The sequence below is a fragment of the Elephas maximus genome, chromosome 24 (assembly GCF_024166365.1).
Source record: "Elephas maximus indicus isolate mEleMax1 chromosome 24, mEleMax1 primary haplotype, whole genome shotgun sequence".
NCBI classification, from domain to species: domain Eukaryota; kingdom Metazoa; phylum Chordata; class Mammalia; order Proboscidea; family Elephantidae; genus Elephas; species Elephas maximus.
Genome location: NC_064842.1, coordinates 48,776,425 through 48,803,934, shown reverse-complemented (window position 1 = coordinate 48,803,934; position 27,510 = coordinate 48,776,425). Strand labels below are relative to the sequence as shown.

The window sequence follows — 27,510 nt, the reverse complement described above, 5'->3', positions numbered from 1 at the left end:
TGTCAGAATTGGTAAAAAGACTGAAGAGCAGAGGTATTTCTGACCTTTACCTCATAGGAATAAGCCTTAGGCTGATGGTGAGTCGCATTATCCCTCCTGAAATTAGACAGGTTCTTATGGTACTACTCCCACCATTTTGCAAGACCTAAATAAAGTGAAGAAACAAGCCATATAAATATCTAGAGAGGGAAAGAGTTTTCAGTTCCAAGAGAACAGCAGCAAAGGTGAAGCCCCTGCAGCAAAAATGTGTCTGGGCACTTGAAAGGTTATAGTTTAAGAAAATGGGGAAGAACCAGCTAAAGACACTGAGAAGCAGTTGCCAATAAGGCAGGAGGAAAATCAGAATATGGTATCTTAAAAGGTAAGTGAAAAAAATATTTCAAACAGGAGTAATTCGCTATGTCAAATACTGCCGACAGGTCAAGTCAGATGAGGTCTGAGAATTAACCATTGGGTTTATCAACATGGAAATCATTGCTGACTTTCATGAGATTACATTTACTGGAGTGACAGAAAGAAAAGTCTGATTAGAGTACGTTTAGGAAAGAATGGGAGAACTGCAAAGGGCACATCAATCACTAGTATCAAACGGGGGATATAAATCAAGGATACCAAAGCACTAGGTGGCCATGATCCCGGGTCCCCTTTCCAATTATCACTATAACTATGCCTGGGAGGCCAAATCAGTAATCAGAAGATTAGTAAGTAAGCAAGGAATAAAGGCTAAAAAGTCTAATGATCTCTAGAATAATTCATCTAGGTCACGAAAAAACTTTATGAACTAATCCACTATCACAGAAATCACTTTTAGTGAGTATTGACATTTGCTAGAGTATCTCATCTTGGACAGTAATATAGCATGAACACGTCTAATTCTGATGATGAATCATGCAGACTCTTCAGAAGGTTTATAATATAACTGATTACAGAGTTTTTTGTTTGTTTATTAGATTTAGTTACATCAATTGCATTGCAGCCTTGCTACCTGGAAACAAAATCGAGCTCAATTAATGAAATATCCTAAATACTTATCTACTGAAACACTTCTTAAGGCAGTGTGCTGAAAGCAATAGACAAAGAAACATGGTGAACATGCCTTCCCTACTCCCAGCTTCCCTCCCATAGGGATAGCCATTCTGATCAACGAGAGCACAATCCTATCCATCAGCTGGGGCACGGGGAGGCAAACGCTGAAAAAAGGCGGAAAACGGTCTAATGATGAGTTGTTTCTATGAATGGGAGAATTTGGAGACCTAGAATTGAAGTCAGGAATGCCTAGGCAAATTAGTTAACTCTCCAAGCCTTTGTCTATGGAAGTGGGATAACAGTACCTACCTCATGGAGTTGTGAGGAATAAACAAAATAATGCAAGAATCTGAAAATAACTTTTTTTAGGCCAGACAAGCAGAACAAAGTATTTACATGTCTCTTTTAAAAACTGAGGGCTTTTTTTATAATTATCATTATAAAAATATCAATTTTAAGAAAAGGAATCTTTAGGTCAGTAAATCAAAATTCTTACTTCTTCATCAAAGTTAGGTGACAAGGTAGTGCCTTTTCCCCGAGGCTTCTCATTTTTTCCACAAGATTCTTTGCTGGACATTCTTAAAAGCTAAAACAAACATTAAAATACATTATAACTAGTTGTTATTAGCAGCTACAATTGAATTGGCCTCAACTCATCAGATACTTCACACAATGGAACAAATGTCAGATCCTGGGCCATCCCCATGATTGGCGGGAATCAGACCTGTGGTATATAGGGTTTTCAATGGCCGATTTTCAGAAACAGATCGCCAGTCTTTCTTCCTAGTCTTTCTTAGTGTGGAAGAGCCACCAAAATCTGTTTAGCATCGTGGCAGCATGAAAGCCTCCAATGACAGATACATGGTGGTGGCTGTATACAAGGTGCACTGGCCACAAACTGAACCTAGGTCTCTGGCACAGAAGGTGAAAATTCTACTACTGAACCACCAAACCCTTTTTTTAAAAAATCCATTGCTTCCCAATAGGAATGGAGGAGAACAAAGACAACCGAAGACCCAATGAAACAACCCAAAAGACTAATGGCCCACATGAACCACTGCGTCCTCTAATCTGAGACCAAAAGAACCAGATGGTACCCAGCTATCACTACCAATCACTCTGACCCAGATCACAAGAGAAGGTCCCGGGTAGAACGGATAAAAAATATATAACAAAACTCAAAACAAAACAAAGACCAGGCTTACTGGTCTGAAAAAGACTGGAGGAACCCCTGTAACTATTGTCCTAAGACAATCTTCTAATTTGAAACTACAGACACTCCAGAAGCCACTTTTCAACCAAATAATAAATGGTACTATAAAATCAACAATAATATCCGTGAAGAATGTGATCCTTAGAGCAACTAAAGATCAAACAATCACAAACAGTACCAGACCAAAAGGGTAACATTTGCCCAAAACCAAAGATGAGAAGACAGGGAGAGACAGGGAAAACCGGACTGATCAACATGGAGAAGCCAGGGAAGAAATGGGGAGAGTGATGACACATTTCCGGGATTGCAACCAAGGTCATGAAACAGTTTGTGTAAAAATCATTGATTGGAAAATTAATTTGCTATGTAAATTCTCATCTAAAGCACAATAAAATACATCTTTTAAAAAATTACGTTATAACTAGTTCTTCTTTCAGTTGTATAAATATTAGCGTTTTACAAAATGATTTCCATTTCCTAAGCATTCCCAAGATTATAGGATTCTCTCATCAGTTTATTTTTTTTTCATTTATAGATTCCCTTATAATGATTTGCGAAGCCCTAGTGGTGCAATGGTTAAAGCACTCGGCTACAAACCAAAATGTCAGCAGTTCGAATTCACTAGCCACTGAACAGAACAGAGATGTAGCAGTCTGCTTCTGTAAAGGTTTAGTCTTGGAAACCCTATGGGCAATTCTACTCTGTCCTTTAGGGTCACTGTGAGTTGCGATCGACTTGAAGGCAGTGGGTTTGGTTTTGTTTGGTTTGGTTTGACCATAATGATCTACTCCTCTCCTTCAGCTTCATCAATTACCTTTTCAGGAATGATTCCCAAAACTATATCTTTAGCTCAGACTTGTCTCTCAAGCATCAGATCATCATTTTCAACTACCTGCAGGACTGCAATATTTTACCCCACCTACACCTCAAAACTAATTAATCATAAATCTTCATTTTCCGCACATACCCTGTGTCACTCACTAATTGAGACGCCGGGCAAATCACATACATTTTTTTTTGAGCCTCAGTTTCATTATCTGTAAAGTAAAAATAATAACCCATCCCAGACAGCTTTTGGTTAAAGCGATAGACTGCTAACCAAAAGGTGGGCCGTTCGACACCACCAGTGGCTCGGAGGGAGAAAGACGTGGTAGTCTACCTCCACAGAGATTTACAGTCTTGGAAACCCTATGGGATCCCTATGACTCAGAATCGACTCAATGGCAGTGGGTTTAGAGGGCTTTTGAGGGGCCTGAATGAAGCAACGGATGTAAGGAGTACCTTGCACAGGGAAGTACATCAAACCAAACCAAACTCATTGCCGTCAAGTGGATTCCAACTCATAGTGACCCTATAGGGCAGAGGAGAACTGCCCCATGGGGTTTCCAAGGAGCGTCTGGTGGATTCGAACTGCAGACCTTTTGGTTAGCGGCTGAACTCTTAATCACTACACCACCAGGGTTTCACAGTAGGGTCTAAACAAAACGTACTGAATATAAAAATGACTTCCCTACTTAAAACTATTTGATGGGTCTGTATGTGGAAGGAGTAGCTCGGAGAAAAAAAAGGCAGAGCCAGAATGAGTAAATAACAGCTGACAAAACACTAATTTCCAAAATGTGAAGAGAATTCATATCCCCATTTCATCATTCTGACACTAGCCATCCACACAGCACTTCTTCTCTGGCCCTAACCACCCAGAGTTTGGTCTCCACAAATTAGGACTCTGTCCTTCCAGCCTCTGCCAAATAGGCAAATGCTAGGCTCTCTGCTGGCTCTCACTGCCCCTGGGGGATTTGATAATTCCTTAGAATGACTCACAGAACTCAGAGAAATGATTACATATACTTACAGTTAACCAGAAAGGATATAAGCATAGAGAGAGACACACCAGGCAAGGTCTGGGAAAAATTCTAGCATGAGACTTCCATTGTCCCCAGGGATGTGCCACTCCCTTTCCTGTGAATGGATGTTCTCCCCCATCCTGGAAACCCCAAAGAGAACTCTGAGGTCCAGAGTACCCTAGTCATTAGGACCGCAATAAATATGCATAACTATTACCTTAAAGTATTGATCCAATACTGAATATGCATCATGCCCCCTCCCTTCCTGAAGGTGTGGGGACTGTGTAGCCCCTACTTGCCTGGCTCTTTTAGAAAGACAAAGAACTCTTTCACTGCTCAGACTATTTTCAGAAAACAGAGACAAAAAGCCAAATTAGTTCTTTGCCCCACATAGATCATTATAAAACAAGCTAAGAAGACAAATAAACGAAACAAACGTACTGACAAAAATAAGCAGAGTGCCTCACCAGAGAATAACAAGGGGAATTTAACTTAGATAAGGTAATCAAGAAAGATCTCTCTAAAAACACATACAAGAGATGTGAAAGATTTCATGAAGAGTTGGGGAAAAAACATTCCAAATAGAGGAGACAGTGTGTACAAAGGCCCTAAGGTGAGAAGACAGCATATTCTTAGGAACTGGGAAAAGGCCAATAAGACAAGAATACGGTAAGCATAAGATAGGACATAAAATGGAAAAGTAGGCAGTGGCCCAATAATGCAAGATCCTACAACTGCCTCTAGTATACATCCCACCCACCATCTCTGTATCCATTCCCACACTGCTGCAAACTATTTTCCTAAAATTCAGGTCTGATCACGCCACACACATCTCCCCATTTCCCACCCCTAAACACAAACGTGTGTTGGCTTCTCAGGGACTTCTCTGAGGGAAGGACGAAATCTCTGGAATGGATTCAAGTTTCTTCACAACCTAGCCCCAACTTACCTCCTCTTGGCTCACTTCCCACTACTTCCTCCCAGCCATAAATGCTGCAACCACACTTGAACTTGCACTTCCCAGAACACATTCTCATCATATCTTTGCAACTCTGCAAGAAATGACATCTCCCCTTTCTCTCCCTGGAGAATGCCTCGTCATTCACTAAGACTCAGCTCAAATCTCAGTGACGCTCTCCCTAACACTAACAACGTTATCAGTCACTCTTACGTGCTTTCTTAGAGCACTTTTCACCCATCTCTATAATGGCACTTAGCCCTGTATTACACAGGCTTACATGTTGCCTTTCTCACTGAATACTGAGCTCCTTGAAGACTATGCTATATTAAAATCATAGTACCAAACCCAACCCAACCCATTGCCACTGAGTCGATTCTAACTCATAAAGACCCTTAGGACAGAGGATAACTGCCCCATAGGGTTTCCAAGGAGCAGGTGATAGATTCAAGCTGCTGACCTTTTGGTTAGCCGCCGACTGCTTAACCACTGCGCATCCAGGTGCCCACAAATGCCTGATGGGTGAATGAATGAGTGAATTCTTCTCCTGTAGCCCCTAATTCACTCTTTCATTTTGACCCACTTTCAACTCTTGCCCATCCCAGTTTCTTTGTCCACTTCCCATCCCCATCTCACTTTTCAGCCCTGCTCTGCTTCAAGTCAATAGGGTTAGTTACTGATACGGAGAGCAATTAGAAAAAAAAAAAAAAAGATTCAAGTTGGTGCGCACCAGCAGTATCCTGTTCTGTGACAGAAGCCAGAGATTGGGAATATAACCAGGTCTGTTGGGAAGAGGAAGATGAAAAAGGGATCTAGAAGCAAAGCCCAAAGGAGAGTCTAGTGCTAGTAGTGACACATACTGGGTCTGTGAACATAAGGAAGACTTAAAAACCAAGGAATTCCAATTACTCCTGGTCAATTATGACCAAAATAAGTGAAATTCTATAAAAGAATGACCAATTATACTGGACTTAGGGGTTATCCCCTGTCACTGAGTATAAAAAATGTCACCCAGCTGGAGCTGGACACACAAGGACTCACAAGGACACACTGACTGGGGCCTGAGCCATAAAAACAATAGCTAGGACAACCTTGGAAAACATCTTTTAGGGAACCTTTCACAAAAACAAATACTTAAAGCACAGAGGACTCACATATTTTCCAGTCTTATTTTTTCTATCAGCATTTAGTAAATAGTAAGATTTACTGCATCAGTGTAGACCCTCCTTACTGAATTTGTACCAATGATTATTAAGAAAGACAATTCAAAGTGTAGGTAACAGTGATTTAGCAACTTTTAGTCAATCTCTGAAAAGGTGAGGCTTTCAATGATTTTAGCTATTTGTAGTGTCGATATCTACTGACGATTCTGTAACATTTCTGAGGCATAGCTCTGGTAGCATGCTTGTCCCTTTCCCACTTTTGCTTCTTGGAACATGTGCCGAATAAACTTTCTTCTTGCTTTATTATAATTTTGTTGTGATTTTACTCTAGGACATAATAAATCAAACTTTCAGGATGTTTTGATAAATATGAAAAGAAGAAAATGCTGAGCGCTAGCAGAAAATCTAATAATAAAAATTAATAAGATATTTAACATAGACTTCTAAGAATGGATTCTAAATTACCCACAAATTTTGCTTTGTAAGACTAATTTTGGAAACCCTGGTGGCATAGTGGTTAAGTGCTACGGCTGCTAACCAAAGGGTCGGCAGTTCAAATCCGCCAGGCGCTCCCTGGAAACTCTATGGGGCAGTTCCACTTTATGACAGTAGCTGAGTTCACAGTTCAGTTCCCAGATTAAAGTAATAATCACCCCTTTCTTGTCCCAAGAATTCCATTCCATGGAGGAAAAAAAAATCAACCATCAAGTCTTTTAGAAAAAAAAATAACTCTTGGATGATACACAAATATAATTAAGACACTACGCATTTCAGTAAGTTACAATCAGTATCATTATCCCATTTCTAATTGACTGTTAAATACTGAGTCAGCTATATATCCAGAAACAGTTTCAAAAGGGGTGGGGGGTGTGAATAGCTAAGAGAATCTTAGGACTCTAACTCACAAAAGCTTAAAAAAAAAAAAATGCTATACAGTGAATTCTGACTCATAGCGACCCTATAAGACAGAGCAGAACGGCCCCCAGGATTTCCAAGGCTGTAAAGGGCTTGGTGGTCAAGTCGCCAACCTTTTGATTAGCAGCCGCGCACTTAACCACTGCGCTACCAGGGCTCCTCACAGAAGCTTTGGACAGAAAACAAACGAACAAACAAAACGTACTACCTAAACCTAAAGAGGAAAAAACTGGCTTCCTGTTGGTTTCAAAGTGCAGAATAATCACACTCTCCTCTGGGTTCTGAAACAAGTGGCATATAAACAGACTAAGAAGGTAGGTATTATGGATCAGCTTCAAAACGAGGAAAGCTTAACCGAAGTGTGAGTCTTATATCTGAGACTAAAACGGGCTTTTCTCTCACTCCCTGAAGTTTGTAACATTCTCGGACAAGTCCTAGTCAGAAAAGCCAGAAAACTCAAGGTTTCTCCCGTGTGTCGCAGTACGGCTTAACGAAAAAGGAGAGAACGAACGAGACTTGACCGCAAGCAGGTGCAGAGAAGGAAGGGGAAAAAAGTGCCGCGGCCAGGGGACTCACTGGCATATTCCTTCTGGAATGTGAATCGCAGCAACCAAGTGCTCCGAAGCACAGCAGACTCAGAACTCTGGCTAAAAACGAGCGCAGGGCAAAAAATCATCCCTATCCACAGGACCCGCACCGCTCACGGCACTGGGAACGTGTAGGCTAGACCGAAACGAAAAACAAGAAAAACATAGCGTCCAGGACACGATGTGGGTGAGGATACAAACTGAAGAGGGCGGTCGGACTGACAGACCCAGCCCGTCCGCAGGTAGTAAACCGCCGCGATGCGCGCTCCAACCCTCCCCGGCCCACCTGCTCCCCAGCCGCCGACCACACCTAACGCCGAGCGAAAGGCTGCCCCGGAGGCAGGGCCGGACCGAAACACACCTCCACCGAGCAGGCTCGACCTCGGGTCCGCCCACAGGATCACACCGCCCAGGCAAGAGTGACCTCTTCGTTACCCAGGCTGGCCACCCGGCCTCCCGCTGGGGTACCTGGGGCTGGCGAGGAGCCGTGCCGGGGAAACGTCAACGCACCCCTCGGCTCCCTACCTTATCAAGGCTGGCGTCGGCGGGGACTCCGGAGGCCCAGGCCAAGAATCAGGGACCAGCCCCCCCGGCCCGATGCCCTCTGGGAAATGTAGTTTTGTGTTCTGATCCAGACAGCCCCAGAACGCTCCAGATCGTTTGTTGTGCATTTACCTCCTCCTAGACTTCCAACAGTAGTTACGTGGTGGCGTAGTGGTTAAGCTTTCGGCTGCTAACCAAGATCTCTGCGGTTCGAAGCCACCAGCTGCACTGGGTGAGAAAGCTGTGGCAGTCGACTTGTAAAGACTACAGCCTTGGAAACCCACTAGGGGCAGTTCTACTTTGTCGTATAGGGTCGCTGTAAGTTGGCATTGACTCTACGCGACGGGTTCGGTTTTTCAGAGTTCAACGCCGGAGCCCTGGGAGGCTCAGTGCACCCTGGGTATTGTAGTTTTGTTTGGAGTCCGTGGTTGACCGGTGGAACTGAGGCGCACAGTGGAAACGGGACTCTCATCTCATTGGACGCTGTCCCGGATACGCTTCTGCGCAGTCTGTGGTGGCGTCGTAACGCCTCGGGGAAAGGGAAAGGACGGGACCTTGAATTGCTGCCTCTGGCCTTTAATTTTTCTGCTGACAGGGCTTAGTCACTGTTTCTTCGTTTTTCGTGTGTTGCACGCATCCCGCTCCCCCCATTTGCTTTCCCACCCCTTGGATCCAGCCCTCGGGGCAGTCACGCCAGTTCAGTCACCCCGCCGTGAGCCCCCTCCTGGTCCCGGGCGGGCCTCGCACGGAGGCGGTAACTATGGAGAATATGGCGGAGGAGGAGCTGCTACCCCTGGCGAAGGCGGAGGTGGAGGTGGCTCAGGTCCAGGTCCCGACCCCGGCTCCGGACGCCGCTCAGGCCCCAGCTCCGGCCCCGACCTCGGCCTCGGCTCCGGCCCCAGCTTCTGCTCCAGGCTCGGCCCCGACTCCGGCCTCGGCTCCAGCCCCAGCCCCCGCCCTGGCCCAGGCTCCGGCCCTGTCCCCGTCCCTAGCCTCTGCCCCTGAGGAGACTGAAAGCAGTAAGTGCAGGAAAGCCTAGAAGTGCGCCTTCCTGGGGGATAAGGGAGGCCCTTCTTCACTGGGATGGTTTTTGTGCGGAAAGGCAGGTTTAGGGAAGTGGGTGGGCGGGGGCCGTGTGTCGTATGAAACGGGTGCAGAGTAACAGGAGACAATTCTAAAAGCCTGGAGAACATCACAGTAAAGGATGTCTGGAGGCCGGAGATGCTGCAGATGGAAGGAAATAATGAACTTGAGGGCTTCTTGGTTAAAGGAGGGCTTTTCTTGCAACAAAATAGAAAGTTACACTTAATTTGGTAGTTTCCCTCTCAGTCCAGTCTGCCAGGTTCACAAAGTCCTTTAAAAGGTGACATAGTATGTGAGGCAGCCTGTTCACTGTAGCAGATTCTAACTGCCAAGATACAGAAACCATTGCTGTCAACTGACTTTATCACTCAATGTACACAGAGATGATTATTTTTCTCATTCATAGCAGCTTCCTTCCAAAAAGAATTTGAGGTTGACGAGTAGTTTTAAAAGAGTAGACTAAATTACATATTATGCCTTTCCTCACACCTAAAAACCGATTGAGTTTTGTACTACAATCAGAAATCCACTGTTGAAAATTTATAGCCCATTTTGTTGTGTTTCTGAATGTGTTTGCATGTTTTCTAAGTGGTGATTTATTGGGCCATACAGGTATTTAGACTGGTGAATAACGCTTTCTTAAGGATCTTCTGTACATTTTAGAATGTAAATTGTATGAAAGAATGAACCAGAAATTTTTTGTTGTTTTTAATTTTGTGGTCCATAAATTGACCTTTATGCTCTTTCTGAATTGGAACTTAAGGTATCTTAATTAATTCATTGTCTTTTCTACTTCCAAGCCAGTTGTGAATTTAATGTTTATTAAACACTTGGGTGGTTATAATCTCATAGAGTTATTTTACAATTTAAAGTCAACACATAAATTGTTCTAGTACACTTAAAAGAAGGGCTGAGCACAGGAAAGAAAGTCAGCATGCCTCAGGTAGGACTTCTCATCATATAAGATCAGAATTTGTATGTGTTGGATAAAGCTAGTTTCTTCGTTAATACCTACAGTGGAAGTAGACGTGTACGTGAACACACACCCCAGAGTAAGTAGCCTCCCAACCTCAATTCCAGATTGTGTCTGTTTATGTTAATCAGAAGTGAGTTCAGCAGCTTTAGGGAATGCATGCTTCCTCCTCCATTCCAATCCCTGCCATTAAGAGTATGTTAAACGTATTTTAGAAAGGCTTATTTATATACTCCATAATTTATAAGCATGTAGTTTGTAGAACGTGTAAACAAGAAACCTGAAGATGTACTACTTGAATGAATGTGTAATGACCAAGAAACATGATATGCATCAGGACCAAAATATATACTAATCACATTTTTAAATTATTTTTAGATTGTCTAATTAGCCCTTTGAAATCAGTCATAACTATGCAAGATGAAGATCGCATATCTGAAATAGACTTGAAAATTGAGGAAAAAGCAACAAAGGAAGCTATAAAAGAACCTCCTGGCATCTTGGACTCATCTGATTTAGCAAGAGGTTTGTGTGTTACAAAAAGCAGGTTCAGTGTTAACTTCCGGATTATTAGTGTGTTACAAAAAGTAGGTTCAGTGATTTAAGCACAGAGTGTCTGCCATCTTAAACCAGGAAGTGATTTCAAAATGTATATAGACATACCTTATGAATGTTTTAAGAGATCTTTGAGGTTTTTCTTCAGTAGTGGATGATAGGATTTTCACTTTTCTAACTTATCAGGCCTTTTAGTACAACTTGGTAGTTAGAATGATTTCAATAAGCACATCCTTGTGTAGTGATACTTACCTTGTTTCACATACACATACCTTTGAACTGTGGGTGCCAAATAGGCTTTGTGGTTACAAATTAAATTTGGTTGGTTCGTGTATACATGGATTCATTGCCTGGATCTATCTGACCTAGCAATGAAAACTTTTTTGATAAAAGGGAGAAGAATTATGCCTCTTCAGAGATTATGTCTTGAATAATATCTGTTATAAGAAGTTAACCAGTAATGTTTGTTGTTCGTTTTTACTCACTTAAAAATAGGATGAAAATTTGTATGTTAGTAAATCTGAGCTGAATATGTAATAGTGCTGGATTGGATTTCCAAAATTAACGATCTGATGTGCTATTATAACCAAAAAGGCTAATGATTATTAAGAATTTTTAATTAACAAGCCTTAGTGCCTGCTGTGTGCAAGTTACTGCAGTAGCCACTTAGTCATTTCAAAGGTGAATAAGACATAGTCCCTGCCTTCTTACTGCTTATTTGTAGGGGAGACAAACAAGGACACAAATTGTATAAAACGGTAAACAAACGGAGTGAGGCTGGAGAGGAGGAAACAGGCAGGAAGGTGGCAGTGTGAAGAATAGAATTTAAGACCCTTAAGGTTGTAAGTAGGAGTCCCTGGGTGGTCCAAATGGTTAATGTGCTTGGCTGCTAACCAAAAGGTTGGAGGTTTGAGCCCACCCAGATGTGCCTCAGAAGAAAGGCCAGGTGATCTACTTTTGAAAAATCAGCCATTGAAGACACTGTGGAACACCATTCTACTCTGACTCACATGGGGTTGCTATGAGTTGAATCTACTCAATGGCAATTTGTTTAAGGTTCTAAATTGTATAACCTAGTGGTCTTTTTTTTTTTTTAGTAATATAACCTAGTGGTTTATCCCATCATCTGTTATCTCCTTGGGGGTCATTTCCCATCAGTTATCATCTCCTAGTCTTTTGTCTTCATCCTCTCAGTTTTTAAATCATTCTTTACTTTGCAATGCACATGTATTCAGGGCTCTCTATCCTCAGAAAGAAAAAAGCAAGTTATAATCCCGTCCTTTTATATACTGCCAAATTTCTTGAAAAAATAATCTACACTGATTTTCTGTACTTCCTTTTCCCTTCCAGTCCCATTTCTACTCCCATATACCTCACCTCCCATATACCTAATCTTCCTTAAAGATTACCAGGGACCTACTAAAGAATCAATCCAGTGGTCTTTTCTTCATTTCTACACTTTCTCTTTTACAGACTCTTCTCCTTTGGCTTCTGCATTATCTTGAGTCTGCCTTCTTGGTTCTTCTACCTGTACGTCTCTTATAATAACTACATTCCTCTATACCTCATTTCAGATTATCTCCATCTGTATTAATCACAAGTGGGTTCAGCAGCAGTAGGGAATGCATCCCCTTCCCCAATCAAGGGTCAGTCATAATTTAGACAAGACTGAGTCTTGACTTTTTCCTTCTCTTTTCCACATATTTTCCTTGGGCTTTCTTACCCATTCTCATAGTTTCAGTGAATATGTATTATATCTCCATTCAGAATCCTCCTGAGCTCCAGAAACAAATTTTCAGCTGCCTGTTGGACATTGTTGTTGTCATTAGGTGCCATCAAGTTAGCTCCAACTCATAGCGACCCTGTGTATAACAACAACTATTGCCTGGTCCTGTGCCATCCTCACAATGGCTGCTATGTTTGAGCTCGTTGTTGCAGTCATTGTGTCAGTCCATCTTGTGGAGGGTCTTCCTCTTTTTCGCTGACCCTCTCCTTTACCAAGCATGATGTCTTTCTTTAGCAATTGGTGCTTCCTGATGACGTGTCCAAAGTAAGCGAGATCAAGTTTCTCCATCCTCACTGCTAAAGGGTCTTCTGGCTGTACATCCTATAAGACAGATTTGTTTATTCTTCTGATGTTCACCAGCACCACAATTTAAATACATCAGTTGTTCTTTGGTCTTCCTTTTTCATTGTACAGTTTTTGTGTGCATATGAGGCAATTGAAAATACCATGATTTGAGTCAGGTGCACCTTAGTGGTCAAAGTGACACCTTTGTTTCTTAACACTTTTAGAGAGGTCTTTTTTGGGGCACTAGTACGTGAACACTCTACCAGTACATGTCAAAACACGCTGTCAAAAACTAATTCATTTTCTCCTTTCTTCTTCCTTTTTGCCAAGCGTTTTCCACTTCCTTCGTTGATCCCATCGTTTTCAATGATATAAACTCAAAATCTTAGAATTATTTTTGATTTTGCCCTTAACCCTTGGTTCTGAAACTTCAAGCCCTGCTGCTTTTTTTCTCTACCATCTATTCTTGTGTACCTTTTCATTACTAATTTCTCACCTCTGTAATTTATCTTCCTACCACCCACGTGTCAGTTGGCCGTACTGTGGTGACTTGTGTGTTGCTGGAAGCTATGCTGCTGATATTTCAAATACTAACAGGGTCATCTATGGTGGATGGGATTCAGTGGAGCTTCCATACTAAGACTTAGAAAAAAGGCCTGGCAGTCTACTTCTGAAAACCATACAGTGAAACCCTGTAGATCACAATGCAATACAGTACCAACTTTTTTACATTCTGTAGCACACTTGTTATTTTGCAAACTGAGTTGTGGCAGTTATTCCTAATCTGAGTATCAGTACACTATGGTACAAGAAATGGAAGTGTGAACTTCTGTATGATATGATCTAAATAAAAATGAAAGTGGAATACAAATTGTTAAAACAACTTTGTAACTCTTAAAATTACTTTTCCTTTCAGAGAGACACATCTCAATTCAAAGGCAGCTTGCTGATCTGGAGAAGTTGGCATTTGTGAGTGAACGGGATTTTGACTCTGCCAGTTCCTTAAACTCAGATAATCTTGATACAGGTATTTCCATGTTTGTTTGTTCTTTATTTCTAATGGTTTGTCATCTTTCATCTCATAAAAACAGTTTGCCAAGAATAGGCTTTGTTTATTCTCATTGAACTAGAATGGTAGAAAATAAAAATTTTTTATTTAGGAAGTTGATACCCTTGTGCAAAGGTGCTATGGAAGTAGCATATTTCACAACTCCTCAAGGTAAACCACAATCCCGTGGATCTCTAAAGGATGTGTGTTTTATAAGTCAGGAATTGCATTTGTTTGCAGGTAACAGAGATCTCAAAAAACAGTGGGTTAGATAATAACAGAGATTAATTTTCTGTCATTTAAAAGACATCTCAAGACAGGCAATTTAGGGCTGGTGTGAGAGTTCCATGATGATGTCAATGCCAAAAGTTCCTGCTTTCTGCTCTACCATCTTTAGTGTTTGGTTTTCATCCTCAAGATTACCTCACAGTTCAAGATCACTTGTAAAATTCCAGTCACACCTTCCATCCTCTAAGGAGAAGGAAGGAGAAAAAAGCCTGCTAGCTGAGCTAGGTCCCTTTAAAGAGCTTTTTGGGAAGCCTACCCAATGACTTCTGATTAAATATCTTTGTCTAGAACTGTGTCGAATGGTTATCTTTGGCTGCAAGGGGAGGCTGGGAAACTTTCTTTAGCTGGACACATTACCAACCATGAAGAAAATCTAGCTGCTTTTGGAAAAGTTGAAGGGAGAATAGAAATCAGGTAGATAAGTTTTCTGCCACAACTGGTGTGTTATTATGTATATTTCTATTTTTTAAGTTTTAATATTTGTATCACCTATAATAGCTTAAGTTTTTATTCCACAATTCAGAGAATATTGAATTTTAGTATTGTAAATAATCTATAAATGAATTAAATTTATGCTATGAAAATAGATGATTTTTTTTTTGCTCAAAGTTTATTAAAAACTAAATGTGTTATATGATTTTATTTATATAAAGTTATCCTTTCTGTGTGTAAGTGACTACAGATGAGTTGTTTTGGCCACATATGTTTTCTTTGTATTATAGTTTGATCCCTGTCCATTTTTTATATTAACTCAGTTTTTTCATCTAATTTCTTTACTAGCCAATTTCTAAAGTTATTTTTAGATGAAAATAATTATGTGGAATCTATAAACAGTAACTGAAGTATCCTTTCTTTAAGGTTTTGTTTTAAAGCATCTTAATCTTTGGCTACTTCCTCCTGCCCTTCCAGCTTGTTTTACTGTAGTATACACTACTATAACACATGATACCTTAAAACCATTGATCCTTAAAACCATCTATAACCTCCCTCTTGTACTTCTTTCTTATCCATCTTAGATTCTGTGATCCAATACAGTAATCACGTTGTCAACACCTTGACTCCCTTGCTGCCTCTCTCTCCACCATACTTGTCAGGCAAATGTCCAACGTAATTAAAACCATGTTTCTGCCTACTCCATGCTTGCCCTAGAAAAATGCACCATCATGCTCATCATAGATCTCAAATGGGTATTCATCACTGCCTGGCAATTCTATTACATTTCCTTGGTAAAGTCTTTTTACTGCTCTTTAGGACAGATATTTTATACCTTTTTTCTCCCTCCAAAAAATAGACAAAACAGAACATTATACCAAAAACTCCCTCATCTTCTCATCACAGAATACCCTACTACCTAGCTCTTACCAGACTACATGATGTATCCCTACTGATATCAATCACTAATTCCTCTACTAGCATTCTAGATCGCATTTCTTCTCACCTACTCAAGGACTTCCTTTTCTTTCCTGCATCATATGCTATTTCCTCTCTCTGGCATTTTTCCCATGAACATGCAGGCATGTTATAGTATCTATTTCTAAAAAAGGTGAAATAAAACCTTACTTAATCACATGTCCCTTTCCAACTGTTACCTCTTAGGATTTTTTTTTCCCTCCACTTTGATGACAACACTTAAAAAAAATTGCCTGTACTTACTGTTTCCCTTCTTTGATTCTCTCTCTAACCATCCTACTGAAACTGTTTTTATCAAGATCACTAATTACCTTTCCCTTATCAAATTCAAAATCTACTTCTTCAGTCTCAAACTTTTTGGTCTCGGGACTTCTTACGCTCTTAAAAATTATTGAGGATCACAAATAGCTTTTGTTTATGTGGGTTATATCTGTCAGCATTCATCATTATCGTTATCAGAAATTAAAACAGTAATTTTAAAAATATCCTAATAAAATCATTACATGTTAACAAAACATATTTTTATGAAAATAACTTTCCAAACAAAAAAAATACATCACCAAGAAGTGACATTGTTGCACATTTTTGCAAATCTCTTAATATCTGGCTTAGTGGAAGATAGCTGTATTCTACTATCTGCTTTTGCATTCAGGGGTGATCACATGTTAGGGATTGTCTGGAAGACTTCACTCTACACTCATGTGAGAATAAGAGTGTAAGGGGCAAACTTTCCTGTGCACTCATGAGAGAAGGAGAGCGCAAGGATCTGTTACTAATACCGTGAAAATAATTTTGACCTTGCAGACACCCTGAAAGGGTCTCAGGATCCCTAAGGGTCCCCAGGCCACTCTGCTTTAGATTAGGGACCTTGGAGCAAGACTTGTTAGTTTCCAATTCTAGTTCTGCTATTTACTACCCATATGATCTTGAGCAAGTCACTTAACCTCTCTTTCCTCAGTTTTATTTTTGCCCCCTTAAAATGGGAATGATACCACCTGCCTCAGGGTTATTTTAAGTATTAAATGTGTTATTACACGTGAAACACTAAATGTAAAATACTCGATACATTTTCAGTATTACTTACCTTCTCAGTAGCATTCGATGCAATTATTTTGTCATTTGTGGAAGTTTATTTCCCTCTCTTGCCTTCTGTGACACCACACTTTCCTGGTTTTTCACCCACCTTACTAATGGCTTCTTCTCTGTATGTACTTTCTAAACGGTGGCCAGTTCTAGGATGTGGAGCCAGAACTTGGAAATCAGTACAGACACTCCAGTGTCTGTACTCATTCTATCATACCATGTTGTCTTCATTCCTGATAGTATTTTTTCACCTTTTACTTTTAGCCTCGGTCCTGTTTTATTTTTAAGTGTCCTAAATTTCCATGTATTTAACTTAAGCCACTGTAATTTCTTTTTGAAGTAGGCAGGATATGTAAAAAAAAATAATAATTTGTACATTTATTTGCATGTGTTGTATATGAAAGATACTTGTGTTAAAAATTGTTAAATGACTTATTCATTATTTCTGTGTATTGATTGCTTTAAAATTGAATTTATACACCATTTATCAAAGTTTTTATTTGAGATACCTTTCTAATTATATAAGGCTCCTGTTTGGTTGAAACCCCAGATAACTTACAAATTTGGTAATAGGACACAGTGAGTTAACCAAGCCCCCAATCTTAGAACAGCAGTTATATTGGTTCCCATCTACTCCTTCCAGTTCCTTCTTATGTTTTTTCTAACTCTGTGTGTTAAACAGCTGTTCTTGTTGCTACCATAGTAGGGGAGGAATACCACAGTAGATACTATGCTGTCTGTCTAGCTCCTGCCTCCCTGGGATTGTGATAACTACTGCCTCTTCCCCTGTGCAAAGTACAGAGTCATGCCCTTTCTGGCAGGCAGTTTGGTTGGAAGGATATCATGCCATTTATCACTTCCTCACCCACTCTGTCCCTAGTGACAAGAATATCAGCTAGCAACAGAAAGGAGAATTTTAGGATAAAAAAAAGTACTAACCATATGGGGAATAGGTTACCTGTTACCTCTTTTGTAGCTGAATCCAGGCGTTAATAGCTAGTGTATTCTGTGCTTCATTGGTTCTTTTTTCTTTTTCAGGAAACAAACAGGCTTGTCCATTGTGCCCTAAGGAAAAATTAAGAGCTTGTAATAGTCATAAACTTCGTCGTCATCTTCAAAACTTACACTGGAAAGTCTCAGTTGAATTCGAAGGTTAGTATTTTTGTGATTGTTAAAAAGTGACAAATCAAATTCAGCATTTGGTTCCAGTTTTAGAATTTTTTTTTTAAATATAGACAAATATTTTCAGTTTAAAAGTAAGAGGGATTTAATAACCCCTGTTTTGTATTGTGTTTAATAAAAGAACACATAGCTCTCAAGGCAACAGATAGATAATACATATAGTTGGTTCAGCCAGCATTAACCATCTGCTTTGTACTGGGTACCCAGCTTGGCCTTGGGGGTCCAAGTTGGTTATTGAACAGTAGATTAGTAAGTTATGCTTTCCTTTTGCAGAACTATTGTCATGTTGTACATATTTTGAAGGTATGTTGAATCTAGTAAAATAAGAAAATAAAATAATTGGTATGAATATTGAAAAAGAAGTAACATCTCTTTTTTCATATGATAGCTTAAAAAATCACTAGCATTAATAAGAGTATTTAGAATGAAAGCAATATATAAGATAAATATTTAGAGATCACAGCCTTTATTCCAGAGAAATGGAAATTAGAAAAAAATACACCTCTTATAATAGTGACAAAAATGACACAGTTCGGGGAAACACATTTAAGAAGAAGATCCATATAAGAAAAAAACAAAGTTGAAGGACAAAAAATTCCTGAAATCTTATCAAATTAAAACACTTCCTAAATTCCTAGACAATAAAAACTAAATTTCATAAAAATGTCATTTGCCCCCACATTAATATATATGGAGTTCTGATTAAAGTCCCATTTTTTCAAAAATTGTTTGAAGTTTATATGAAACTTCTAACCACACCCAGTCTCAGAACTGCAGTTATACTGCATCTCATCTACTATGTCCAGTTTCTTCTTCTAGAACAGCCAAGAAACATAATAGTAAAAAACTAGCTAGAAAATGAAACATACTATAAATCCAGTATAATAAAGATCACCAAAAAAAAAAATTTTTTTTTTTTTTTTGTAAATAATGACACAAATTACTAGACCCAAATAAAGAACACAGAAATAGATGCCAGTGGGTATGGGGATTTAATATATGACAAAAGCAGCATTTCATTTTAGTGGGAAAGAATAGTTGAATTAGTGATTCTGTTATAACTTGTTATCCATCTTGAAGAAAAAAGTGTCTCACCCTAAATTTAAAGCAAATTGCTTATAAATTAGAAAATTAAAGGTTAAAAAAAATTTTACAACAAAATTTAGGTGACATCTGACCAAGGATGGGGGAACGTTTTTAACCAAGACAAGAAACCCAAAAACTATAAAAAGAAAATCTAGAATCTTTAAACTGTTTGAAAATTCAGAACTTTTATATGGCCAAAGATACCACAAATTCGAAAAGTAATTGATTGGGAGACAAATATGTACAATGAATGTAGTTGCCAGATAAAACGTTACTGTAATAGATAAACCCACTGCCATCAAGTCGATTCCAACTCATAGCAAGCCCATAGGGTTTCCAAGGCCATAAATCGCCATGAAAGCAGACTGCCACATCTTTCTACTGTGGGGCCACTGGTGGTTTCAAACCACCGACCTTTCGGTTAGCAGTTGATCACTTTAGCTACTGTGCCACCAGGGCTCCTGTAATAGACAAAGAGCTTTGAAAATTGATTAAAATGACAACTCATAAGAAAATCAAATGGCCAATAAACATTTTTAAAGATATCGATCTTTCAATTGTTAGGCCAGTGTAAATTAAAATAAAAAAGACATTATTGCTCAACCATGAGATTGGCGAAAGGTGAAAAGGGATTTTATAATATCCTATTTACATTAAAAAAAAAAAACCAAATACCAACCTTAAATATGTGTATGCTTATGTTTATATATGATTATAGAAGTTGTTAAATATGGTTACCTGCGGTTTCAACCCAACTAGGTGAAACAAGACAGAAAAGAAGTTTGAACTATGCAGTACTAGCAGTACTGGTTGAAGATTGTAACTGGACCTTTAGGGAAAGGAAATTAGAGATTAACTCTGATGCCATCCTGTCTTTTATGTTTAAATATACATAAGTATATATAGAAAACCATATTGACATCTTACAAAAAACAGGAGGCTGTCACTATTTTAATTAAAAAGTTCTCTTTCGTAGTCTTTATTTAGGCCATTGTTTAACCATTAGTTTTTGTTTCCCTCCTCCAAGTTATTCTCTCCTCTTCTGATATTTCTGATATTTCTGTGCTTATGGGTTTGGGTTCTTATGTACACCAGGATATTGGGTTCTTTCACATGGTAGTGATCTGATAGTCGATGAAGTTAAAAGATAGTTTTTATCGTACTGAGCAGGCTACTAGAAAGTAGTTTGTAAATCTGTTAAAGATAGAACTAGCAATCTGCTGATGGATTGGATGTAGGATCTGAGAGTCAGTAAATGCTTGGGTTTGGGACTTGAGGGACTAGAAAAACGGAGTTATACTTTACTGAGCTGGAGGAGACTGCATGAGGACCAGGTGTGAAGAAGACCAGGACTTCAAATTTGGACATATAAAGATTGGGATGCACCTACTAAGTAGAAATGTCAAGTAGACTGTAGGCGATATGAATGTGGAGATTTGGGGAAATGTTTAGGCTGGATAGATACATTTGGGAGTTGTCAGAATATAAAAACCCATTGACATCAAGTCGATTCTGACTCATAGGAACCATATAGGACAGAGTAGAACTGTCCCATAGAGTTTCCAAGGAGTGCCTGATAGATTAGAACTACTGACCTTTTGGTTAGCTGCCATAGCTTTTAACCACCACACCACCAGTGTTCCTTTGTCGGAATATAGATGGTATTTAAAGCTGTGAGACTGAAAGAGTATACATATAGATGGAAGAAAGAATTCATTGAAGGGCTGAGGCCTGGGGCACTTCAACATTTAAAACAAAGTAATTGGATATAAAGAATGAAAAGAAAGGAGTTAGAGATAACTTAGAGTCTTTGAGTTAGGAGTGGCTATAAGGCATTATTGGATTTCATTTTACTTGGATCCACAATCAACACCCATGGAAGCAGCAGTCAAGAAATCAAATGATGTATTGCACTGGGCAGATCTGCTGCAAAAGTCCTTTTTAAAGTGTTGAAAGTCAAAGACATCACTTTGAGGACCAGGGTGCACCTGACCGAAGCCATGATATTTTCAGTTGCCTCATAGGCATGCGAAAGCTAGACAGTGAGTAAAGAAGACTAAAGAAGAATTAATGCATTTGAATTACGATATATTCATGGTATATTGAATATGCCACGAACTGCAAGAAGAATGAACAAATCTGTCTTGGAAGAAGTACTGCCAGAGTACTCCTTGGAAGCGAGGACGGTGAGACTTCATCTCATGTACTTTGGACACGTTATCAGGAGGGACCAGTCCCTGGAGAAGGACATCATGCTTGGCAAGGTGGAGAAGAAAAAAAAACCAAACCCACTGCCATCAAGTCAATTCCGACTCATAGCTACCCCATAGGACAAAGTAGAACTGCCCCCGTAGAGTTTTCAGGGAGTGGCTGGTGAATTTGAATTGCTAACCTTTTGACTGACAGCCGTAGCTCAGGGCTCCTGGCAAGGTAGACAGCCAATGAAAAAGAAGAAGACCCTTGACTAGGTGGATTGACAAGTCGCTGCAACAATGGGCTCAAACATAGCAACAACTGTGAGGATGGCACAGATTGGGTGGTGTTTCGTTCTGTTGTACAGAGGACCCTTGTGAGTCGGAACTGACTCAACAGCTCCTAACAACAACATAAGGCATTATTATTAACAGAAAAAGTAAAAAAGAGACCTGGTTCAAATGAGATGATAAATTTAGCCTTTGACAAGTAGATTTTGAGATGCATACCCAATAACTAGGCACAGATCATCAATGGGTAAATACATAGATATTTGCCATTGAGTCAAGTCTGATTCATGGCAATCTATCACAATAAAACGTTGCCCAGTTCTGTTGTGCATTACCCTTACAGTCACCAGCATGTTTAAGTCCATCTTTGCGGGTGTTGCGGCAGCCCATCTCATCGAGGGTCTCCTTTGCCCTTGCTGGCCCTCTACTTCACCAAACATGATGTCCTCCTTCAGCAATTGATCCCTCCTGATGATGTATTCAAAACAGTGTTCTGTTGTGATACCTAATGTACTCACTGGCTAATTTTTTTAAAGTAGATTGCCAGGCCTTTCTTCCTAGTCTGTCTTAGTCTGGAAGCTCTGCTGAAACCTGTCCATCATGAGTGACCCTGCTGGTATTTACTAGTGGCATAGCTTCCAGCCTTGCAGTAACACACAGCCACTACACTACCACAAACTGACAGGTGGGTGATGGAGAGCCTTAATAGGCAGTTAGAAATAGGGGTCTGGCACTTAGGAGCAGGTTTGTAACTAGATACATAACTTGGGATTCCTTCCCGCAGGGAAGATGGTAGGAATCATGAAAAGAGTTAAAATTACCAAGAAAGTGAGAAAAAAGTCACCTAGTAGACCAGGCCTAAGGAATATATACATTCGAAGTTGTCAAGGATTTCATTTTACTTGGATCCCCTGTCAACACCCATGGAAGCAGCAGTCAATAAATCAAACGACATATGGGACTGAGCAAATCTGCTGCAAAAGACCTCTTAAAAGTGTTGGAAAGCAAAATTGTCACTTTTGAGGACTAAGGTGCACCTGACCCAAGCCATAGTATTTTCAGTCACCTCATATGCATGCACAAGCTGGACAATAAATAAGGAAGGTGGAAGAATTGATGCCTTTGAATTATAGTGTTGGTGGAGAATGTTGACTGTACCATGGACTGCCAGAAGAACAAACAGATCTGTCTTGGAAGAAGTATGGCCAGAATGCTCCTTAGAAGGGAGCTCTTCATCATATGTACTTTGGACACGTTATCAGGAGGGACCAGTCTCTGGAGAAGGATATCATGCTTGGTAAAGTAGAGGGTCATTGCAAAAGAGGAAGACCCTCAATGAGATAGATTGACACAGTGGCTGCAAGTGGGCTCAAACATAGCAACAGTTGTAAAGATGGCACGGAAGAATTGGACAGTGTTTCATTCTGTTGTACGTAGAGTCACTGTCATGGATAGAATTGTGTTCCCAAAAAAAGATACATGTCAACTTGGCTAGGCCATAATTCCCAGTATTGTTTGGCTATCCTCCATTTTGTGATCTGATGTAATGGTCCTATGTGTTGTAAATCCTAATACCTGCCTGGGGTTAATGAAACAAGATTAGGTTACGTTAAAGAGGATTAGTGTGGGGTGCAACACCCTTACTTAGGTCACAGGCCTGATCCCATGTAAGGAGAGTTTCCCGGTGTGGTGTGGCCTGCATCACCTTTTATTTTACAAGAGATAAAAGGAGAGAGAAGCAAGCAGAGAGAGAGGGACCTCCTACCACCAAGAAAAAGGGCCGGAAATGCAGCACGTTCTCTGGACTCGAGGTCCTTATGCTGAGAAATTTCTAGACCCAAGGGAAGACGGATAACAAGGCCCTTCCCCCAGAGCTGACAGAAAGAGGAAGGCCTCCACTGGAGTTGACACCCTGAAATTCGGATTTCTAGCCTGCTAGACTATGAGAGAATAAATTTCTGTTTGTTAAAGCCATCCATTTGTGGTATTTCTGTTGTAGCAGCACTGGATAACTAAGACAGTCCCTGTGAGTCTGAACTGACTCAATAGCACCTGACAGCAACAAGGGAACAAGAAGGGGGAAGAGGATCTGTAAAGAACATTAAGAAGGGTGGGTAGGAAGACAACCAAGATAATGGCGTGTCAAAAACAAAAAGGCTGTATAGTGGTAACTATAGCATAAGGCAAAAAAGCTGAAGCTGAAGAAAACGGTGTGGTGGCAGAGAGTAGATGATAAAACAGACCCAAAGAATGCTGGCAGAAGCAAATTGGATTTCCTGTATTTGTCTCTGTTTTTCTAATTTTTTATTTTTGGTGAAATGTATGTGTTTTTACATTGTATCAAATGTAACAAGTATAAACTAAGGCAGCCACATTCACATAAATTAATATTACAAATATAAGAATAATCTCAGTTATTCTTGTAAAGTAAAATTTGCTGATAATTGTTTTTAGAAATTAGGTTAAGTTTAATAACATTTAACGATAAGACAACTAGCTGTTCTTTACTCTAGGTTACAGGATGTGCATCTGCCACTTACCTTGTCGGCCAGTAAAACCAAGCGTTATTGGAGAACAGGTAATCAGAAATCGGGCTTTTTTTTTTTTTTAAAATATAACCCTCTTTAAAGAAAGTACAGTTTTTACTTGCTTTAAAATTGGCATTGTGGTTTACTTTAAGATTCACGTTTTATGCATCGGTTCGCACTAATCCTCCCCATGCTCTTTTTAATTTTAAAAAGGACAGAATTTTAACTTCTTTAAAAGTGCATATGTTCGTTTTTAAGATAGGTTTGACCTTTGGGGAAAACAGAGTATCCTGAATATATACTAGCTTAATGAGTTCTCATTATTAAGTTTTCTCTGGGGTCACTAAAAAACAGGAAAGTGCTAGGAAAAAAGCAGTAGTCCTAAGCAGTAGTTAGGACGGTGCCTGGTCCATCATACTGTGTTCCAGATCTTTCGAATGTGATGACCGCTCCACCAGAGGGAACCCTGTGCAGTATTCTTTACTCACTGTAAGGTCCCAAGGTGGAAGATAGAAGCACTAAGAGTAGAAAGCATCAAAACTGTTAGACGGTTCTTTCAGGGAATCTCAGAAACAGCCATTGGGGTAGTGTTTTTGTCTCAAATTATGAAGCGAAAATTTCTTACTTGGCAGAATGCAGTTTTTGTTACATCCCTAATATTCACTGGTATGCTAAAGTGGCTCAGATTTTCAGAAATCATGTGAGTGGGTTGTTAAACATTAAAAATTAATGTTACCCATCATTAAAAATTAAATTATATTAAAAATGAAGGTAATAAATATTCAAAATTCACCACTGTGTAATTATTTTACTACGTCTTACTATTAACCTGTGCTGTTTCGGTTGGTGGAAATGCTCTGTAATGGCATGGTACTGCGTATCTCTTTCTGTATTCTCATTTAGTGATATCACATTGCTCACTTGAAATCGGTCACAATTGTAGCTTGAAATCAGCCACTGTGGGAGTATTTATACCCCAGAAATCTGCAAATGCTACAAATCAGGGCGTTATTTTTCAAGAGGGCCAGTTGATAAACATTTACCAATATGCCATTGCTAACATACATCATTTGTAATTGCAGCTTATAGAAAATAGTCTACAGTTGGTTGCTGATTAGAATGAATGAGAAAAACTAGGAAGTAAAACTTGTAGTCTATTTTAAAGTAAGATTAAAAAGCGTATGTGAGTTTAGGTTAGGAAGTAAAGATCCTTTCAGAGTCACATGGCAAAATTAATACTTCTGTACCATGAAACCCAAGAAACCCTAACATACTTAAATTTGCAAACTTAAATAAAATTCCATTCATGTCTTAGTAACCTATTTAAATTAAATATTCTATTTGATAGATATCCAGTAAAATGGGCGCCCATTATCATTGTATCATTTGTTCAGCAACAATCACTCGAAGGACAGATATGCTAGGACATGTTAGACGCCATGTGAATAAAGGAGAGACCCAGTCCAGGTATATTGCTGGTAAGTTGAGCAATCTCACTAATATGTTAATATGGAAATCCTTAAACAATGGTTCTTTTATTTTTACCCATTAGGCAGGTAAAATAAAGTGATTTAACTAGATCATTTGGTTGACTGTTACACAGGTTTTGTTTTCTTTTTTTTGAGGCTTACAACAGCATTAACATTCAACTGTTCTCAAAAAAAATAAATTTGATAAGTAGAATAGAAAAAAGCAAGTGACATATAGGTAACTTAGTGAAAGATTATAAGGTTATATTCATTCCTAATGACAACCCCTACATTGATTATCGTATGTTACAATTGCTGTTGAAAAACACTGGAAAAAGAAGGTAGAGTGAAATAAAGACAGTTTGTTATTCTGAGTGATTTCATATCATTAATAGCTTGTTAATACTTAGGCACCCTTTCTCAAGAATTAACTTCTGATGCCCTAAGACATTGATTTTGTGTAATGAATTAACTTATCTCCTATGCATCTAGAATGGTACTAAAAATGTACCATTCTTTTAAGAATTGAAAAAATAGTCACTGAAATAATTTTCTGTAAGGCTTAATTTTCTCACAGAACCGGGTGTGGAAAAGGCTGACCTAATGAGATATGTGACATGCCTCTTTGGTGGGTGTAAACCAAAAATCAAACCCGTTGCCATTGAGTTGATTCCTACCCATAGCAACCCTATAAGACAGAGTAGAACTGCCCCATAGAGCCTCCAAGGAGCACCTGGTGGATTCGATGCTGACCTTTTGGTTAGCAGATGTAGCTCTTAATAACTACGCCACCAGGGTTTCCTTGGTGCATATAGAAGAATATAAAACACAACACTAAGAGAGGTAACTGGCATTACAGAAAGAGAAATGTGGTTATATATATAGTTATTGTTAATGTTCTTGTTGTAATATTATCAAGTAGTCCAGACATGAAGGATCTCAATTATTTCTCCTTGTGTATGTCTCATTTCTTAAATATTTAAAATACGTGCACACACACATCAGTTATTTCATTTGGGTTTACAACTAAATGATTCTAATGTATAATATATGTAGAATCATTTTTTTCTATTACTATCTTGCTGTTTGAATGTAATTTGTGATTTAAAAACATAATTACAAGAAAGTATTCTAAAGTCCAGTATGTTTAGGAAATATAGTGATTCTTAACCAGTCATGCTGACTAATGGAATATAACTATGAAGAGATACTGATTTTCTAAATATCACAATAAAATATATTTAGCAATCAACCTATACTAGCACAATGTAGTATTTTATGAGCCATAAATGTATTTTAGAATTTTATGCTGTCTTAGATTGATTGTTCTTAATTAGATATCATAATATAGATTCATTGATATGCCAGGCAGTCAAGACTGAGTTAATAAACTTTACTTCATTTGCCATATTCTTAACTGTGGGAACCCTTTTCTCTATACAGTGCAAATAAGTCAGTTTTTTTGTCTTTGTTTTTGTATCTGATTGTATTAACACTAAGTTAATTTTTCAAATGTATATTGTTTTCCATGTTGAGAATTATTTCATATTTCCCTGGAAATCTTTTTTTTTTTTTTTTCCATCTTAGCTTCTGCTGCTAAACCACCTAATGAAATTTTGAAAGAGGCAGACACAGATATACAAGTTTGTCCTAACTATTCTATACCTCAGAAAACAGATTCTTATTTTAATCCCAAAATGAAACTAAATCGGTAAGATAAACTGAAAAAAGGGTAATGGGGGTATTTCAAATAATTACAAATGCACCTTCTCTTAACCTTTGTGTTCAAATATATTAAAATGTAAAACTAGGCACAGAATGAAAATAATCTGTTTTAAACATCATCACAATAGTTGTTTCCTTTTTTTTTTTTAACCAAACCAATTTCTTTCTCAGAGAGTAAAATAGGCCTAACGTTATGTATTTAGTGGGTAGACTAGTGTTTTTGTGGGCAAGTTTTATTTGTAAAATCATTATTGTGAATAATAGTTAATAGAACCCA

General features: G+C 39.0%; 2 protein-coding genes across 14 annotated transcripts in view; one reads left to right on the top strand and one right to left on the bottom strand.

Annotated features, from left to right (window-relative positions):
- Positions 1 to 8,471, bottom strand: part of SWT1 (SWT1 RNA endoribonuclease homolog) — a 120,694-nt gene extending 112,223 nt beyond the window's left edge. For 10 of the 13 annotated variants that reach the window (XR_007515285.1, XR_007515284.1, XR_007515286.1 and 7 more), the window contains exons 1-2: positions 8,068 to 8,157; positions 1,523 to 1,612 (exon numbers count right to left, since the gene is read on the bottom strand). Coding sequence is in view for 10 of the 13 variants with exons in the window: in XM_049868331.1 (XP_049724288.1) it covers positions 1,523 to 1,603 (81 nt within the window). In the remaining 3 variants the exon portion in view is untranslated. The other 3 variants (XM_049868335.1, XM_049868333.1, XM_049868334.1) reach the window with 3 other exon arrangements.
- A 305-nt stretch (positions 8,472 to 8,776) lies between these two features.
- The window catches only part of TRMT1L (tRNA methyltransferase 1 like), a 61,301-nt gene continuing 42,567 nt past the window's right edge, over positions 8,777 to 27,510 (top strand). The window contains exons 1-7 of the mRNA XM_049868343.1: positions 8,777 to 9,268; positions 10,684 to 10,830; positions 13,848 to 13,958; positions 17,799 to 17,912; positions 24,025 to 24,089; positions 25,388 to 25,517; positions 27,096 to 27,219. Coding sequence (XP_049724300.1) covers positions 9,010 to 9,268; positions 10,684 to 10,830; positions 13,848 to 13,958; positions 17,799 to 17,912; positions 24,025 to 24,089; positions 25,388 to 25,517; positions 27,096 to 27,219 — 950 coding nt within the window. The 5' untranslated portion in view covers positions 8,777 to 9,009. The remainder of the gene's footprint in view (positions 9,269 to 10,683; positions 10,831 to 13,847; positions 13,959 to 17,798; positions 17,913 to 24,024; positions 24,090 to 25,387; positions 25,518 to 27,095; positions 27,220 to 27,510) is intronic.